This window comes from Nothobranchius furzeri, chromosome 15 (assembly GCF_043380555.1).
Source record: "Nothobranchius furzeri strain GRZ-AD chromosome 15, NfurGRZ-RIMD1, whole genome shotgun sequence".
In the NCBI taxonomy this organism is placed as follows: domain Eukaryota; kingdom Metazoa; phylum Chordata; class Actinopteri; order Cyprinodontiformes; family Nothobranchiidae; genus Nothobranchius; species Nothobranchius furzeri.
This window is the reverse complement of record NC_091755.1, coordinates 36,171,361-36,190,555: the sequence shown is the minus strand read 5'-3', so window position 1 is coordinate 36,190,555 and position 19,195 is coordinate 36,171,361. Positions and strand designations below refer to the sequence as shown.

The 19,195-nt window shown below is 41.2% G+C and overlaps 1 protein-coding gene across 3 annotated transcripts; it reads left to right on the top strand.

The window, feature by feature from the left end:
• Positions 1-2,719: 2,719 nt before the first annotated feature.
• Positions 2,720-19,134, top strand: ttll10 (tubulin tyrosine ligase-like family, member 10). 3 transcript variants are annotated; one of them, XM_054745753.2, is made up of 13 exons: positions 4,243-4,349; positions 4,429-4,513; positions 5,667-5,979; positions 6,310-6,445; positions 6,559-6,677; positions 6,768-6,888; positions 8,163-8,257; positions 9,851-10,028; positions 10,240-10,411; positions 14,113-14,253; positions 15,378-15,491; positions 15,564-15,657; positions 18,533-19,134. In XM_054745753.2, exons 3-13 carry the CDS (start codon positions 5,679-5,681, stop codon positions 19,015-19,017), a joined length of 1,956 nt encoding a protein of 651 aa, XP_054601728.2. In that variant the 5' UTR covers positions 4,243-4,349; positions 4,429-4,513; positions 5,667-5,678; the 3' UTR covers positions 19,018-19,134. The 3 variants fall into 3 exon arrangements, with proteins under 3 accessions (XP_070400869.1, XP_054601728.2, XP_015822474.3); XM_015966988.3 differs by having other exon boundaries at positions 15,375-15,491; XM_070544768.1 differs by lacking the exons at positions 4,243-4,349; positions 4,429-4,513 and adding an exon at positions 2,720-2,964 and having other exon boundaries at positions 15,375-15,491.
• Positions 19,135-19,195: the final 61 nt, after the last annotated feature.

Sequence of the window (19,195 nt, the reverse complement as noted above, 5' to 3'; positions counted from 1 at the left end):
ATTCCTGCGCTGGTCTGTGCACGCTTTCTGCAGTCGGACCAGATTCCTGCTCAGCGCTGCCGGTTGTGGAGAAGGAGGTTCACTGAGCTGGGTCTGCCACTGGAGCAGAACAGGAACAGTGGACTGGAACTTGCCTGCCGGTCTGGTGACGCGTGTTTAAAGAGACACAAACACTTTTGTGTCAGTTGGATTCTGTGAAGTCACATTTGCATAAAAACATGCTGTTCAAAGCCTAATTCAAGTCATTTGATGATACAAGCTCTAAAATGGGATTCTATGTGCAAATTCCTATTAAATAAAAGGTCAGTATTAAAAATCCTTCACTATAAAACTATGGAGTCAGAGGATAGTTTATGTCTGCAACATATTTTTGTGGATTTTTAGTGATTGATCTTTCCATTTGACTCAGTTTCTGGGAAACAAATCAACATAAAATGAAATAAAAACGTTACCGCTGCAGCTTTTGCATGTTTGTATTTGTTTGGGAGCCATGCTGGACTTTGAGGTCAGGAAAATCAGACGTTCTAAGTCTGATTTCCTGCTGATTTTCCTTATTTTGGAACATTGAAACATTGACTTCCAACCTCAAACAAGAGTTTTGAGCATCAGAAAACCCACACATGCGTGGGGAAAACATGCTAACACCGTGGAGTCAAGCTGCAGCCCAATCGCTACATAAAACAACAAATTAAACCATATCTACTATAATTACATGTTACTGTTTTCAAAATTGCTTTTTTCACAAATCCCACCAAGTGGGCCACTGAAAGACGTTAGTCACTGTTGGGCTTAGAGCTAATTTTCTTTAGCTTGCAGAACGTACAGTAAGAGAATCAAAATCCACCACCTGATGATGTCTGCCCTGCAATTCTGACTTCAGATTTCTGACATTTGTAGCTTTGATTGTTAGCATCGTTACAGACAGACAGACAGACAGACAGACAGACAGGCAGACAGGCAGACAGACAGCAGCTTATAAGCTAAGTCAGCCCATGAACACTAACAAAGCTTGGCAGCATTTTTGTCTTTGATGCAGGTTTCTTGATACGTTGCGTTGCAGAAACATTTCCTCAGTGCCTTAATGGACTTAATTCAAGTTTTAGAAAACACACACAAAAAAGTTTTTATCATAATTTCAGTTTTTCGTGCATGAATCAAACAGAAGATGCAGCAGTTTAGGCTTTAGTGAAAACACAATTAAAAATGGTAAGACAGAAAAAGTAGATGGAAATAGTTTATTTTTTGTATTTGTTGAGATAAAAATACAAAAGCTGATCATCACATCACACACCCCTTCATCCTTTTTCTCCATATTTACAATAATTGGACCAGATAAGCCCAAAAGCAATTATCATTCCTTCCTGTAACATCCCAAATTAATTAAAGGTTAAAATAAAATAAAAGGGCACTAAAAAAAGAGATAGCACAATACCAACATGCTGCAACAATATTATTGTGAATACTAAAGATACCAGCTGATTAACTACATTCTTTTTGTTGCCAGTTATTATTTAACTTCTTATTTCTAGAACATTTTCTGTGTGATGCTGGAAAGAGTTTACACCGGTTAAAACCGGTAGGTGATGTCTCCATGTTGCATGTTTTAACAGTGCAAAGTTGAATTTTTGGCAATCTCCAACGAGTGATCCTGCTGACCTGACTTGGAGCTGTAACCAGAGAAGAACACTCAGCGTTCGTTGCCTTAAGCACATCCACTTGTTCCAAGGCTCTGCCGAAACTGGAATATCCACTTTTCTTTCTGCAATTCTTGCTTGACCTATTTGATCACGCTCTGGAAAATGTCCTCTGCGGGTACCTGTGAATGATTTTCCTCCAGAATGTGCACGTGTCTTGCTGAGGCTGTAGCAGGCCATGACGTCCGCACCAAAACAAACACCATGCATGCTCCTGTTAAAACGTTTTAGTTATAATCTGATTCAAAAACTATTCTACACAATTTAGAAAAGTATTGCACATTAACTGTCAGTGAAGCTCTCTGTAATATTCTAAGGTTGCTTTATCTTGTAATTTAGCTTTAGCTTTAGCTTCTTTCCATCTGCCGTTAGACTTGTGAACAGCTTATAAACACACAACCACGCTCGTCTTCTGTACTTGACATAACGTCACGTTATCGGCCATATTACCTTTACCTGCCATTTTTTTATAGCAAAGTTTTATGCTAGTTTATTATATTTTATTCTACTTTATTCTATTTTTAATTATATTATTCATGTTATATGTAGCACGTTAGTACCGAAGCAAGTTCCTAGTTTGTGAATTGTTTGTTCACCGACAATGGCAATAAACCTTTTCTGATTCTGATTCTGATTCTGATCTTGCATTTGTCACTAAACTGCAATAGTTGAGTATGGACGCTGGGAAAGTTGAGCCAACCTCCCATTAAAACAGCCCCCCCCCCCCCCCCCCCATGCTTTAGCAGGTGTAATTCTGTAAGGAAATCATGAAAAGAGGGAGAAAGAGAGGCCCTACAGAGACAAGCTTTTCTTTGCAGTGTAACTTAACTCCGTTTCTTCCAGTATAACACCTTCATGAGGAGAATCCTTCTAAATAATGGGTTGTGCAGAGACACCATTGCTGCAGGCTGCATCCCTGTAATTGCTGAGTACTTCCTAGTTACAGGCAGTTGAGATGACATGGGAATGGGCGAGTCTCCAAAGGCACACACAAAACTCCCGGTGTAACGGCCCGACCGACAAACTCAAACTCACCCACACACACCTTATTCTCATACACACCAACAACTTCATGTGTTTTGTTTCTGTGAAGGGGCACATAAATCCATTTTTTAATGTTTTATGTCTTTTTCTCTAGGAAGTTCCTGTGATTCTCTGAGGAAGTCGGTGCTGTGTTTGGAGTAAACAGAAGAACCCGGGTCACAGCTCTGAGTGGTCATGGCTGCCATTCATGAACGTTACTGCTTAAAGAAGATGCCATTTAAGCAATGTAAACAAAAAAAAAAAGAGAAAATAAAGTGTCCTTTTACTAAGGAAGAGAGCGTATATTAAAAAATGTATGTGTAGATGAGTATATGTATGCTCATGCACGCAGGCTGTTAGCATGTGGCGGAGCACGAGGTGGACGGGGCTGTAAAACAAGCCTGTTTTCTTTGTCCTCCTACGCAGCACTTTGCACAGTCTATCTGTCTATCAGATGGCGGCTCTTTATCAAGGTGTGGCCGACACAGGCTCCACACAAAGTTATGTTGACAGGAATATGGGAAGTCTTCTGCTAATAACCGGGACACCGTGGCAGCTGGACTCACATCACTGCAGAACATCCCCGCCATGTTACACTCTGACGTTTGGAATTTTGTACGTTTAAAACGTTGAACTGACCCAACTGTCTGAGGAGGAATGTTTGCCTTATTTGCACAAATTCAAGCTGATCCAAGCACTCATATCCAACGTCAAACAAACTGTCACGTGAGCGACACAAGTCGGGCCAAACTGTTCAGTCTAGCCGTTAAGTTCGTTTTCTGGGTTCGTTCCTTAAAACGTTGCTGTCAGGAATCGACTCAGCTCCATTCCCATCACTTTCCTGCTCTGAATGTGTTCAAAATGCACACTCGGAATGGTTGGTTACAGGTGTCCGTCACACTGTAGGCATAATTATACACTTCTGGGTCTGAGAGGCGCCCACTGCTGTGGATCACCGTGCTTTTTGGAGGAAGAGAGGAGATTATGCATCATTTCCAACAGTAGCTGTGCCTGGGTGTTTCCTCCCGAGCCAAATCACTGAGACAGAAGGTAATTAATGGATTTGCTGTGCGAGCAGACAAATGCTATGTTGCTCAACTACATACCAGCTCCTGGATTTGGCACGTGACACTGATTAATGACAACGTCTGCACGAATCAGAAATGACTCATCTGTGCGATTGTGATGCTTCGTACCTGTGACGACTTGTTCTCTTTTATAGAACGTAACGTTGAATGAATGCTTAGATCGGGTGTATTTTGTTCATAGCGGCATTACAAGCAGGGCATTCAACAGGAGCATGGTGGATTTTTAACAGACCTATTGTTGCACATATATGTACCTGTCAGGATCAGCGTATAATACCCTGAGAAACTAGTAAATCTTTTTTGTTTGACACCCTCCTCTCATATTACCTTATGGTCCACACAACAAAGGCGTATGCACAGGCAGTAAATATTGAATGAAGTGGGTTGTAGGGATACATAAGCTTTAGTTGATCATTTGTGTTCGGTTGCTGTTGTTTTATAATTCTATCTGCACATGGCAACTGTTGCCAAGGGTCCAAACTCAAGTAACTGCCGGCTGTTTATGTTAGCTTAAAGATCCAGCTGACTTTACCCCGCAGCAAAAGTATGTATACAGGTTTAACCGAGCACAGAAAATGTGATTTCTTCATTTCAAATGTGCGTTTAATGTTTTCCTCTTGCAGCTGGACCACTAGCGTGCGCACGGTGGAAGAAAGGCTGCGCTGATAGGAGTTTTCCCCGCTTTGTTTTGTCTCGTTGGACTTGGAGGTGCAGTCTTCTCATTTCGTTCGTTAGCTACGGGAAAGTGTTTTAATACGTGAATCGTGGAGCCTTTATGTGCGTAAACCAATGAGAATGAAAGGTCAAAGTTCATTTGAAGTCTGTGTTTAAAGCTGTGGAACACTAAAAAAAAACACATTTTAAAAATCTTATTTCTGATTATTATCGGTCACTCTGAGATTTTCAAGCAGCCTGAACATAAAAACAGTCCACCTTACTCCACCAGTCCACCATTCATGGACTCACCCATATTGACTCGTGACGCGGAAGGCTGTTGTTGGTTTAGAGTCCAGGAAACAGCAGAGAACGTCTTGGCTAGCAGAAGCTAACTGTTAACTGGCAACTACAGCACACAGGCTTATGTTATTTGTAGAGATGAAACATCAACATTACAAGTCAGTGGTAGAGTCGTGTTGCTGTTATCCAGACCGAGGTGAGATGTCCAAATATCAGGAGCAAGACTCCAGAACCTGCTGTCTGAAGCTTAGCTGTGAAGTGGCTCTCTTCTAGTCCCTGAAAATAGTGCACCAGTGTTGTGTCCCCACAACAGCATGGTACTAAAGGGCCATTCCCATCTGTACCGGGTCGGCCCGGGCCGGGTAGCCCCAGTCGGCCCCAGTCGGCCCCAGCCTGGCCCGGTTGATTCCACACATCCTTGTCTTAAGCCCATGTGGGCTGATTCTACCCACCAATCAGAGGCTTGCTCTAATGGAAGGTGTGAATTTGCTGTCAGCAGTGGGTGTGTTGGCCCTGGTCGGCCTGAAGCAGACCCCCTCGAGAAGAGGGCTGAGAATGAGCCTTGGTTGGCCCGGAAAAATACCAGGCCACCCAGATATGTAAACAACCTACCTACCCGGCCCGGGCCGACCCTGTACAGATGGGAATGGCCCATAATATTACCAGCAGGATGCCTTTCAGCACGTTGGTGTCAGGATAAACTTGAGTTCTCACTAGAAGCAGCAGCTTTATTGGTAAGCTATGAAAAAAAACTAAATTAAAAGCCTTAAACACTTTATTGAATATTTCATTCTTTAAAAAAAACACCTGATGTGTTATTTAGAAAGTTTTTTTTTAGTTATTAAAGTTTGAAATGCACTTGAATGGTTGAGCACAGTCGAAAACGTTACGTTTTTTCCCACAGCTGGATGAAACGATGCCATCTATATGCTGGGTAGAGCTCTGCAGTAACGGCCAAGCAGCAGTTAGACGGGAGGGACGACGAGACAAAGAAAAGCAGGAAACAGAGGTTCCCTGCAGCAATAATGAGTCTGCAGCAAGCCAGAGGCAGAGGGAGCCTGGAACAGAACATTTGTCACCTGACTGTCATGCCATGCAGGAAGTGACATCAGAAGGTGCATCTGACCAAGCCCAGAGGGAGGAGACTGTGACTCAGGAGAAGAGAATTGGATTTTACAACTTATCCGTCAAGAAGAAAAGACAACATGGAGGGAAAGGTGTGTGTGTGTGTGTGTGTGTGACTCCTCTGATATTCTGTTAAAACCCTGACATGTCACTCCTCTACATTAAGATACTTCTCCGTGTGTTTAATTCTTCAAAAAGAAACTTATATAAATGTAACTTTGCTGTTTGAACTGAAGCATGGTTTCCTGCGTCTCTGCAGGACACACACACACACACACACACACACACACACACACACACACACACACACACACACACACACACACACACACACACACACACACACACACACACACAGAGTTTAGTTTTAAGCAAATGTTCTCAAGCACAATTTGGATTGTTTGTTTTTGCATACTGCAAAGTCCCGGGTACACGCGTCATCGACCATCACCTCCAGAGGTCCAAACCCGTGTTGACTGCTGGCAGAGAGAGGCACGTGGAGGAGCCTCTTGGGCCTGGACCTTTTTACTACTTTGGAGGAGAAAATGGAAAAGAGATGTACGTTTAAAAAGTGTGAAAGAAAATCATCTAAGAATAATACCTTTCACCACTTTTAACCTTATTTTTAACTCAACCTCTGAAAGTGAAGCTGACTTCTTACCTTTTCGCAGAGTGAGCAACTACTGCAAGTGCAAAGGATGGAAGAGAATCTATGACAGCCAGAGGGAAGATTTTAAGCTGAAGTGGTGCGAGAGCAACTCAGCAGCTGCTTACAAGAATCTCAGAGAAGGTAACGGACCTTGGAACACAAACCCTCCACCTGAACAGAAAATAAAGATATCTGAGGAATAAATTATTATTATTGCATGTTTCTGTCAAGGTCAACAGCTGATGTTCCAGATTCCAAACAACAAGGTGCTCACCTCTAAGAGCGGCCTCATCAGCAGCCTGCAGGAATACGAACGAGTGTGCAGCAAAGTCAAATACAGCAATGGGAACAAGTAAACCGGACCCACACGGGGTTCTTTCTTTTTCCGTCTTCAAATGACACTACATCTCTTTTCAGAGTTTCAGTTGAACAGATATACTGTAGATTTCGTAAAATAAAGCTGTAAAGGCCTGCAGAAATATTCACAGTTTAATATTCACAGCTAAAAACACCCTGTAAGAAAAACACGTCCGTGATTACTTTACTTTGTGTTTGATGCTCATGCAGAGCACAAATCTGTTTGCACAATAATCGTAGGTCACGATTTGTACATAAGCATCCTCATGTCAGTGTACGAATCTGCTGAGCAGATTGTGTTTAAAGAGCAAGTCACCCCCAAATCAACAATTTTTTTCTGATAAACTATATAAATGCGTATCTAATCGTGCTGCAGACACGTGTAGTCAATAGTTTTGCACTTAAGTGCATTTTAGTTAAAATTTAAAATTTCTGCCTGAAACTGGCAGTGTTGTGCCGTTGTCAGGTAAAAACTCTGCACTGCATTTGAATTTAAATCTGCCATCGCTATTGGCTAAGAGGTATGCTATGATGTAAACTGGTACATTATGATGTCACAATGTTGTGAGTGTGCCTGTATTTGTTAGTGGCTCTACCCTCTCGGTCTGCTAGGCAACAGCATTTGTTGCATTTTTCAAACATGAAGTGGGAGTGGAGTACGCTACTTGTAAGGGGTGACTTGCTCTTTAACAGCACCTAAAGAGATTAACCCTTTGATGCATGAATTATGAAATGTTCAACCATGATTTTTTTAACAATTTTTTTCATTCGTCTTTAGGTGTGAATGAAACAAATTTCAACAAATATTTTTAGGAAAATTTTATAATTTACAAATAATTTATTACTTGTCCACTTCAGTGGACAGCGTGCATTCTGAACATGAAATATGGTGGCTTGGCTTACTGAAGTCCAAACGGAGAGGCTCAAATGCAATAAAGTCTTCAACAGCTGTGCTTAATAGCAAAAACACATAAATAACAATTTTGAGTACCTGTCCACTGTAGTGACCATTATGCATCAAAGGGTTAAATCCACGCTCATGTCTTGAGATTCGGTCTATAAACACCCTAAACTGGCGTAAAGTCCAGGTTCCTGCAGCACACCTGTGTGGTCTCGATGTTCAGAGAACAACAGCATCTTAGGGGAACACCTCTCAGCTTCTCTTTTACTTTTTGTTATAATCCAGTTCTATTAGGGCTTCAAGCCCGAAAGGCTGTTGGAGAAAACTGGTTTTTATGTTGGCTTTTTGACATAAATCCTTCTTTACAGGAGGCTCAAATTGGAAGATTTCATCCCCACCACCTTCCGCACTGATGTGAGAAAGGAAAGGGAACTTTTCTTTTCCCATTTTGCCCAGCAGGAAGGTAAAACAACCACACACATCCTGCTATTTCACACACTAAAAGTATCCTGATGCCGCTACAGCACACCAGCCCAACTGGATTTGTCACGCGTTCGCGGGCCTCACTTAAAGAACGATTAATCAAACTTGACTGGTCTTGAATTCAGCACTGACTGGAAGTTTGTTCTTGATAGCGATGAGACAATGGTTGCCTTGGTGAGTGTTTAATCAAGAGGTTGGAAAATAATGCACTTCACCTCCCATAAGGCTCTGATAAAATCACCAGGGAAGCATGCTGTTGCCGTGGAGACGATCCAGCAGAGGGCAGGGCCAAGGCCCAAACAAAAAAAGAGCAAACAGGATGCTGCGAGTCAAAAGCATTAGAATAATTTAAAAAATGTAAACATGAACTCTTTAACTAATGTTGAGCATCAGAGAGAAAACCGAACACCAAAATCTGCACCGAATGGTTTCATACAAGCACATTGTGATAAGTGGTGCACAGCTTCGACAAACACAGTTATCACTAAGTAAACAGGAGAAAGATGCAAACAGCTGGTTCAGATCTGTGGTGGATGAGTTCAGAATACAGGCAACGAAACAAAAGCAAGTCAAGTTTCCACAGAGGAACGGAAAAAGTTCTTTACTGAAATTTGTTTACAATAATAAAGTGTTTTTATTAAAGAGCAAGTCACCCCCCTACCAGAGTCTAACTCCACTCCCACTTCATGTTTGAAAAATGCAACAAATGCTGTTGCCTGGCAGACCGAGAAGGCGGAGCTGCTAACAAATACACACACACACAGGCTCACGACAGCATTGTGACATCATAATGTACCAGTTTACATCATAGCATACCTCTTAGCCAATAGCGGTGGCAGATTTAAATTCAAATACAGTGCAGAGTTTTTACCTGACAACGGCACAACACTGCCCGTTTTAGGCAGAATATTTAAATTTTAACTAAGATGCACTGAAGTGCCAAATTATTGACTACATGTGTCTGCAGCACGATTGGACACTCGTTTATTTAGTTTATAAGCAAAAAAAAAAAAGTTTATTTGGGGGTGACTTGCTCTTTAAGTTTTCAAAAAGCATATCATTCACACAAAAAAGCTCGAACTCAAGTCCTACAACACAATGCAAAATAAAACTATACCCAGACCAAAAAAAGGGGGGGGGGGGGGGGGGGGTAAGAAGTTTCCAGTTATGGGGTAGATGGAAACTTATCTTCAAAATAAGACATGAAAGGCTGCCAGACCTTAAAGAACATTTTGGTGTTGCCCTGAATCGTAACTCTGAGATGTTCTAATTTGAGGTGTGCCATCACTTCTTCCAACCAGCGTTTGTGGGATGGCGGTGTTGCCTTTATCCAGTTACTAAAATTTGTTTACAAGTCACTCTGCCGTATCGTCAAAGTCGGGCAAATTAAAAAAGGATGCAATGATCTTTTTGTTGTAGAAATCGAATAGGTTTTAGGATCAACACTAACAAGGAAACCAAGTGCGCGAATAAACAAATAAATAAATAACAACCCAGAAAGTAAACACATAAAAACATAGTCATTTACACTGAATTAATTGTGTGTCTGTTTTGTTTGTTTGTTGTGTTTCAGGTGAGAAGGAGGATCGCATGTGGATCTGTAAGCCCACAGATAAGAACCGGGGAAGAGGGATCACCCTTCTGAGGGGCCAGGAGGACGTGGATGCCCTCAGACTGAAAATACAAGAGCTGGAGGAAAAGCCCACCAAGAGGGTGATTCCCCACCAGGAGCAGGCTTACGTCGTCCAGCAGTGGGTGCCAACTGCGTTTTAAATGGTGTTAAATGTGCACAAAAATATGCATTTATTAATATTTCTGTTTGCAGATCTTTGGTGCTCATTGGTAATCATAGCTGCAATGAAAAAGTACAGACTTCTTAACATGTTTTTAATGACAGGGAGCACATGCGACCTTTATCGTTTTGTTTGATTTTGAACTGGTTTTGCATTTTTTTCCTTTCAGTTACATCCTGAACCCTCTGCTGCTAAACGGCAGAAAGTTTGACGTGCGCTCTTACCTACTGATTGCCTGCACGGCTCCTTTCATGGTTTTCTTTCATCACGGATACGTGCGCCTCACTTGTGATGTTTATGATCCAAAGTCCAAAGACCTCTCCACTCACCTCACCAACCAGGTGAGCACAAACGTTCACAGAACATAACACCGAATGAGAGCTGGAGGACCCAAACACGGATGTTTAATTACCTGCATTTGCTTTAGTTAAGACATATCGCTAAAAGAAAAAAATATATAGCTGTGACTTAGAATTAGCTGCCTTATGCTAACATGCGCTATTAATGCTAACGTATTGGCACTGTTGGCAATTAAGCTAATTATGGTGTGAATGACCAACTCATTGATGTCAAAAGTAAACACTTTATTCTTCCTTCTTTTGCGCATACACACCAAAGTGATCAGGCTCAGTCTGTGTCACATTTAAAACAGTCTGGGCGGAAACAAATCACTGCTCTCAATATTTTTATTAGAGAGAATTCTACGATTTATCTGCTTCGGCAGATCAACAACATCTTCAAAAGCTCCATGATTTTATATTACCACGTCCATGTTGGGTTGAACACTGGGAGGTTAAAGTCTGAGGGCCGTTTGTGGCCCTTTGATGGATTTAGTGTGGCCCTGGACCAGTGGCGGTTCTACATCGAATTACTCCCCGGGCGAGGCCCCCTTTGAGCGCCCCCCCCCCCAACCACCCCCCCACCACCACCACACCACCCCACCTGCATGAACACACGCATGTTTTCTACAAACCGGCATGTTTTATTAGAACGACTATTGAACATTCATTTTTCTAAGTTGCACATATTTACATTAATTACTATGAAGTTGTCAGAATGTAAAGCACTATACATTATATACTGTATCAGTATATATAGAATCAAATATACAAAAACAAACAATAACTAAATATTAAGAATATATGAACATAATAGATAATAAATATTCTAAATAGCAAAAATATTTCACACATAACAAACTAAAGATTATCACTACAGCATTGCACTTAGAATAGAAAACACAAACTAAAATTAAAACCTAATCTTGATGCAACGTCATAAATAATGTCATCACATGAAATCTGCTCCCCTACTGAGTGATTGATACTAATCAGAGCCAGGTGAGTGAGCCGCCCCTGAAACACAGGTGACCTCAGGTATGACTTGATCAAGTTTTGAAAAGCTCCTCTCAGCTTGAGCCACAGTGACTGGCAGAGCAGTCCAAAAGTTGGGGTAGATCTCCAATAGATCTTTATCATGATCCATAATATTTTAGAATTGCCTCTGAAATTGTAATTTAAACTGACATAAAAAACTGTAGACTAACAAAAATGCCAACTTTTACAGAACAAATCATGTAAAAAAAAATCAGTGCAGCCATCTGCAATAAATAACCAGGATAGTTAGTGGTGACTGGGGTGTTTTCTTCTGCTTGTAGAGTTGTTTTATTTATTATTATGTGAACATGATCAACATGTTTGTTGTTGTTCAGGCAGGCCACAGGCTGCAGCGAGCATTTAACAAATCCTAGTTTGAATCAGTAAAAAATGATTCAAGGACTTTTTTCGAACCATTTGAATATTCGTTTCAATATTTCAGCCCTATTAGCTCTGTTAGCAATTAGTTGACCGCATTTAACCGTTAAAATCCCAGTTAACTGGTTCAAAAAATTGAAAACATTCATCATGAGAGCTACATACCTTTATCTTTCTCCTCTTTTTTCTTTTTTCCCCCCTGAATGGGGCACCTGGTGGTTTTAGCCTTTTTATGTTCATCTCTTCTGTTTGGCTCTTGACTCAGTAAGTTTCCTTTAGTCAGGACTAAACTATTTGACCTTGATGGGGGGGTGACCACAAAATCGTTTTGTTTTTCCTTTTTTTATTCGGCCATTTCACACAATTCAGAGAAACCTGAAAGAATGATAGGCCTGTGTTTATGATATTATGAATGAAATATGGAAGAACGTTAAGATGTGATTGACTTTAGCCATGTTAATACAGTTGATTCAGCCCCTGCACGCTCATTTCATTTGGGAAAGACGCAGAGGTGAATTCCCCCGCCGCACCCCTCCCCTTCCTGTTCTTCATAGACACACGGTGCACGTGAACGTTCTCAGTCAGCAGGAGCGCCTGCAGCTGCAGGGGGCGCCAACTTGCTGTTTCCAATCCAGACACTGTCATATGACAGATAGAATAGAAAACCTCGGTGCGGCGCAGATTTCCTTTTTTTTTTTTTACTCCGCGCTTGTGCGCCCCTTTTGTGTCATGAAAAAATGCCGCCCCGGGCAACTGCCCTGTCTGCCCGTGCCTAAAACCGCTACTGCCCTGGACTGCACTGGAATGAGCACAAGGTGTCAATGAATAATATGTGTTTTTACTAATCTGTGGTCTAACCAACCAACCAACCAACCAACCAACCAACCAACCAACCAACCAAACTAATCGCTTTCAAAAGCTGACCATTCATAAAGCTTGACAAAACAAAACAAAAAAAAAAAAAAAAAAAAGAAAAACGGTGGCCCTTATCCTGCTCTTAGCTTTGATTCTGAACTAAAGTTGATTTTCAAGGCCAAGCATGTAGAAAACAATCCACCCATGTGATGCTTTTTGTTGCTAAATTTAAAGCAAATGTAAAAGACTCCTTTTAGGACTACAAATCCCCCTCTGTGAGAGTAAAAGCTATTTCCTTCTTTTTATTTAAACATTGGTGGCCATCATCATCATCATCATGAAACTTTATAAAGCATTTGGAACACTCACGACGATGACCACAGTGCCGTACACTGCAGACACATGTGAAAACCACAAAAAAACCAAACTAGAACGCAATAATGGGCTTGACACATGCAGGGGCGGTTCACTAACCTGGCTCTGATTAGTATCAATCACTCAGTAGGGGAGCAGATTTCATGTGATGACATTATTGGTGACGTTGCATCAAGGTTAGGTTTTAATTTTAGTTTGTGTTTTCTGTTCTACGTGCAATGCTGTAGTGATTATCTTTAGTTTGTTATGTGTGAAATATTTTTGCTATTTAGAATATTTATTATCTATTATGTTCATATATTCTTAATATTTAGTTATTGTTTGTTTTTGTATATTTGATTCTATATATTTTGATACAGTATATAATGTATAGTGCTTTACATTCTAACAACTTCATAGTAATTAATGTAAATATGTGCAACTTAGAAAAATGAATGTTCAATAGTCGTTCTAATAAAACATGCCTGTTTGTAGAAAACATGCGTGTGTGCGTGCAGGTGGGGTGGTGTGGTGGTGGTGGTGGTGGGGCGGTTGGGGGGGGAGGGGGGCGCTCAAAGGGGGCCTCGCCCAGGGAGTAATTCGATGTAGAACCGCCACTGATCGTGGTCGTTTGTCGCCTCCCCTGTGTCGAGCCCATAAGACTGTAAAAAAATGCCAGTTAAAAATACACCTTTCACTGCACATTATTCAAAAAGCTAAAAAAAATCAAAGTGCGTTTCAGCTTATATTAATGTTTTGTTGAACAGGTGAAAGAAATCCTCACGAAAATCATTTTTGGATTTAAAAAGTGACTTTTTTTGGACACATAAGAACTTTGTTTACAGTTCATATCCACCTGAATACCTGCTGGGAATAACCCTAACCCTTCATGTTTTAATTAGGAACCTTCAGATCAAACATCACAAGTAAATATTATTATCTGAACATAAAGTGATGAAAAATACAGTAAAAGTGTAAAGTTTCTGTGGTAAAACTGGTCCCTGTCAGTTAGACAGATGAACAAAAGGAGGTGTCTCAGTGTCTTGTGTGTCTTTACTCCCCCTACTGTCCACTTCCAGTACATACAGAAGAAACACCCCCTCTACAGCGTGCAGAAGGAGGACACTGTGTGGTCCATGGAGAAGTTCAATGCCTACGTCAACTACAAGTTCCAGGTTGCCAAGAGTCTGCCCAGGGACTGGGTGCTCGGAGCCTTTGCGGTGAGCGCCGTGGTGTGCTGCAGCTCTAAGGGACCAATTACTGTTATAGAAACGGTTGTTGGTGCTTGCAGATAACAAAGATTGTGGTTAATTTCACATGAGCTCATTCCGGTCTGAAATCGCATGATCTCATTGCTAAAACAGGCATGTTATGTATGGTGTTTTCCTCCATGCAAATGTTAATATTTTTAGTTTCATCTCTATAAGTGACACTTTAACTCTGGGGTGAGTAAAAGTCACCCTGACGTGTCACACATAAGGATGCAAGCAGCACTTTAAAGATGTAATGAATGCACAAGGTCATGCTAACTAACACTAGTTTCTTTATAAATCATTCCCATGAAGCCAGACTTTCTGGTAACGGGAACTTTTTCAAAAGGCTCACTTAACGAAGGTTTGGGTCTCACGAGTTTGAATTGGCGGGTTGTTCCCGTTTATAATTGTGTTAAGTGTTGACATAGACCTTTTATACCCGACTGGTTCAAAGGTCACAGCTTAACAGACAAAAATGGTTCTTTGAGATAGGTCAGGTCTTTATGGAAGCCCTGAAAGACAAACAAAAAATAAAATGAGCGGTGATCCATGTTTCCAAGTCATTTATGACTTGATTACTTTAAAGCAGGTGAGAAAAGGTTTTTGAGAAACAAAAGCGTTTCAACCCCAAACTCACATTCTCCTTTCCTTCTGTGTTTAGACCCACGTTGTTTTGACAGTCTCAGAAAACCGATTCAAGTATTTGTCTTGTACTTCGTTTTTTTTTCTAAATGAAAGTAAATAGTTATACATTTTTTGGCTTAGCTTTCAGTGTATTGGACCAAAGAAACGTTAAAAAAAAAGACCAGATTCCTAAGCGACATCTTCAGTAAGGTTGGAGATCATGACTTCAAAAATACTACAAGAAAGTCTGAATCATTGGAAAATTGTGAAAATGACTCAAAACTTTTAGGTTTTTTTTAGAACTGTCCAACAATATTTTAATGTGGCCAAATTATCTCTAATCCAAGTCTAGATTAAACAAATCTAATAATTCACAAATAGCTCCTGAGTAAATCCTGCATCCTTTATTCATAATCCTGTATTTATTTATTTGATTTATTTATTTTTGCCTCTTCATGCATCAGAAGCGCATGCAGCAGATCATGATCCAGTGTTTCCAGGCGGCCAAGTCCAAGTTGAGCAACCGTTTGGGATTTTTCGACTTGTTCGGCTGTGACTTTATCATTGACGAGGATTTTAAGGTGGGATTCTAAATGTTTTATAGATTTTGCCTACTTTTTTATTTGTTCATTGTGTTTCCGTGTGGTCCTTAGGTGTGGTTGTTGGAGGTGAACTGTAATCCAGCTCTGCACACGGACTGTAAGGTGCTGCAGGAGGTGATACCCAGCACAGTTCAGGAAACGCTCGGTTAGTCCTGACCTCAAACTCTTTTCACTTCACTTGCTGAAGACCACAAACCCAACCCAGCTTATTTTAGAGACATTTCTGTATGTTTTCACAGTAATTAACTGTGTGCACCACTGAGGTTTAGTTCCCTTTACAAAACAGGCTTGTTCTAAACGTGTTTAAAATACTGATGAGTGAAACCTCCCACCTGTTTCCATCTGATGTTTTATGCTTTTTTTTCTAAAAGTGAAAATTTATTTTAAATGCATTTAAAAGTATTTTAAAAATAAGGCCAATTTTTTGTGTGTACGTTTAATGTTCATTTCATGCAACTTTACTGTGTCTTCATTATGTTTGAATTGGAAAAGTTTGATATTTGAAGCAGTTACACTCTTTTTTTAAAACTCACTTAAAGGATGAACATTTTACAGTTATTAGTTGAGAATAAATCAAAAGGGTTCTCTCTTTCAACATTTGACAGTAAATATCACTTTCAGGAGTATAGATGTAAGAACAATTTGATACAATAAATTTTAGCTATATTTCCTCTTTTAATACCAAGTCAATGTTTAAAAGCAATGCATGTCATGTTGTGGTGTAGATGTCTAACCCACGACGTACAGAATCAGCTTGAGACGGGGAAAGTGTTTAAATAAGATTTTATTAAAAGGGAAACCAAGGAAGCAGCTTGAACGCAGCTGAGTTCTTTCACAAAGGGAGCCGGTGCGGGAAATAGTCTGGAGAGGGGGAAAAGAAGCTCGAGGGAGGAGTGGTCCGGTCTGGGCTGAGAGGGGATCAGGGGCGTGTCCAGGGAGTGGCCTGGGGTAGCACAGGCCACCCTTGGAATCTGATTGGCCACCCCAGGTGCCACCACACTAATTTACCTTCAAATAGGCTTTTCATTGTCCACAATGGTAAAACAAAAAAAGCATAACCATTGGTGCCACCCATGCACAAAATTGTGCCTCACCTGGGCCACCCCATTTTAAAAGATCTGGACACGCCACTGGAGGGGATTCCTGAGACTGAGATCCAGAAGGGGAGACGTGGAGGGAGCTGAGTTTGTGGAGATCCAGGGAGCTTAGGTGGGCAGCTGGAGGTGGTTCTGGCCAGGGAGAAACTGGGAGACAAGCAGGTTGGAGTTCCAGAGAACAGCCAGTCGGGGATGAAGGTGGAGGTTTGATCCAGGTAGAGTCATCATCCAGCGAAGTGTAGAAGTCTCTCAGCTGCTTAAATACACCTGGCCGGCTGATGAACAGATCTGCTGCAGCTTGGTCAACCTCCAGACACGCCCACCCGCAGAGGGAAAACTCAAGAGACGGAGTGACAGAAGGAATACACCTCAGACCATGACAGTGCATTGATCTTCTATTCTATATGAAGCAGTGATCAAAAGTTATGAGGCTGACACAAAAGTAGCAGCGGAATCACTCACAGTTTAGCCTCAGAACACAGAACGAAGAAAGGTACCTGAACATCCTCCAAGTGGAACTCCTCCCACCTATCCAGCAACAGTTTGGCGATGATCAGTGCATTTTCCAGCATGATGGAGCACCGTGGTTCATGGCTGAAGCGATGGCTACGTAACTAAGGGAACAATAATAAATGGTTTGTATCAATGATCTGGAAACTCCCCATAACCTTAACTTGTTTTCAACCTTGAGAGGCGAGTGGACAGTTTTCATTCAGTATTAGGATCAAAAGTTGATTGACAGCATGCAACTGTGGAGTAAAGAGGTGTTGAAATAGAAGAACAAACACTACAAATACTGACTCTTTACATCAAACTTAATTATATAGAGTTTGTAATTATACACTGCCCAGCCAAAACAAAGTTGCCACCTGGATTTAACCCTCTGATGCATGAATTATGAAATCTTCAACCATGATTTTTTAAACAATTTTTTTCATCCATCTTTAGGTGTGAATGAAACAAATTTCAACAAATAATTTTTGTAACATTTTGTTAATTTACAAATAATTTATTACATGTCCATCTCAGTGGACAGTGTGCATTCTGAACATGAAATGTGGTGGCTTGACTTACTGAAGTCCAAATGGAGGGGCTCACATGCAATAAAGTCTTCAACAGCTGTGCTTAACAGCGAAAATAAAGTAATAACAATTTTGAGTACCTGTCCACTTTAGTGACCATTATGCATCAAAGGATTAAATAAAAATATATGAGCCTTATTGGATAATTACTGCATTGTAATTATCCAATAAGGCTCATGCTTCATCTTTCAGCTGGCAACAAGTCAAATGCATTATTAAAAAACTGGTCTGATGAGTCCAGGTGGACCCTGTTCCAGAGTGATGGGTGCATCAGGGTAAGAAGAGAGGCAGATGAAGTGATGCACCCATCATGCCTAGGGCCTACTGTACAAGCCTGTGGGGGCAGTGCTATGATCTGGGGTTGCTGCAGTTGGTCAGGTCTTTGTGCAGCAACAGGATGTGCTCGAAGAATGAGGTCAGCTGACTACCGGAATATACTGAATGACCAGATTATCCCATCTTCCCTGATGACACGAGCATATTCCAAGATGACAATGCCAGAATCCATCGGGCTCAGATAGTGAGAGAGTGGTTTAGGGAGCATGAGGCATCATTTTCACACGTGGATTGGCCACCACAGAGTCCAGACCTTAACCCCAGTGAGAATCTTTGGGATGTGCTGGAGAAGGCTTTGTGCAGCGGTCAAACTCTACCATCATCAGTGCAAGATCTTGGTGAAACATTAATGCAACAATGGATAGAAATAAATCTTATGACATTGCAGAAGCGTATCGAAACAACACCGCAGCGAATGTGTGCTGTAATCAAAGCGAATCCAATAAATAAATAATGTTAAAGTGTGTGAATCATCTAAATGTCTTTCTCCTATGCTTTTTTCTAGATTTATCCTTGGAAATCTTTGACAAGTGTTGCCGGGGAGAGAAAATCCTTCCTCTGACCAGCCAGAAAGACTTTGTGCTGCTGTACAATGGGCCTCTGGCTCCAGGTTCTGCACAGATTGTCAGCAAACGTGATCAAGTGACCAAAAAGACCCACAAGACAGAACCCCAGAGATTTAAACCCAACACAAAAGGCGTGGGTTTTAATGATAATTCTGTGAATGAAAAATGCAACAACAGCACTTCCGCATCTCTTCGTCCAAACCCCGTATCAGTAGGCACGTGTTTCCACGACAGCAAGGCAATTAAACATGGGAAAAACATTCATGTAAAACTTGATCATTCAAAAGCTGTGAATGATGTGAGACATCCAAAGACTCCAGAGAAAACAAGGACCACCGGGAAGCAGCAAGCTCCGAACGATCGCAGCTCCAACTTTAGCGCTCCTTACTCACCGTCCAAACGTGCACCACTCAAAAGGAATTGAGCTCAGAACCCAAGAAGAAAGAGGAACTGCGGTGCATGGAAACAGACGTGATAAAGCAGGCTTTGTCTGTGCTGAGGGAAAATCTGAGCATGAAATAAAAAAAACATTCCAATTTAACACTGCTTTGTTGCTTTTCTGTAGTTTGGGCAGGAAATCTTCACCTTCATCCGTATCCATC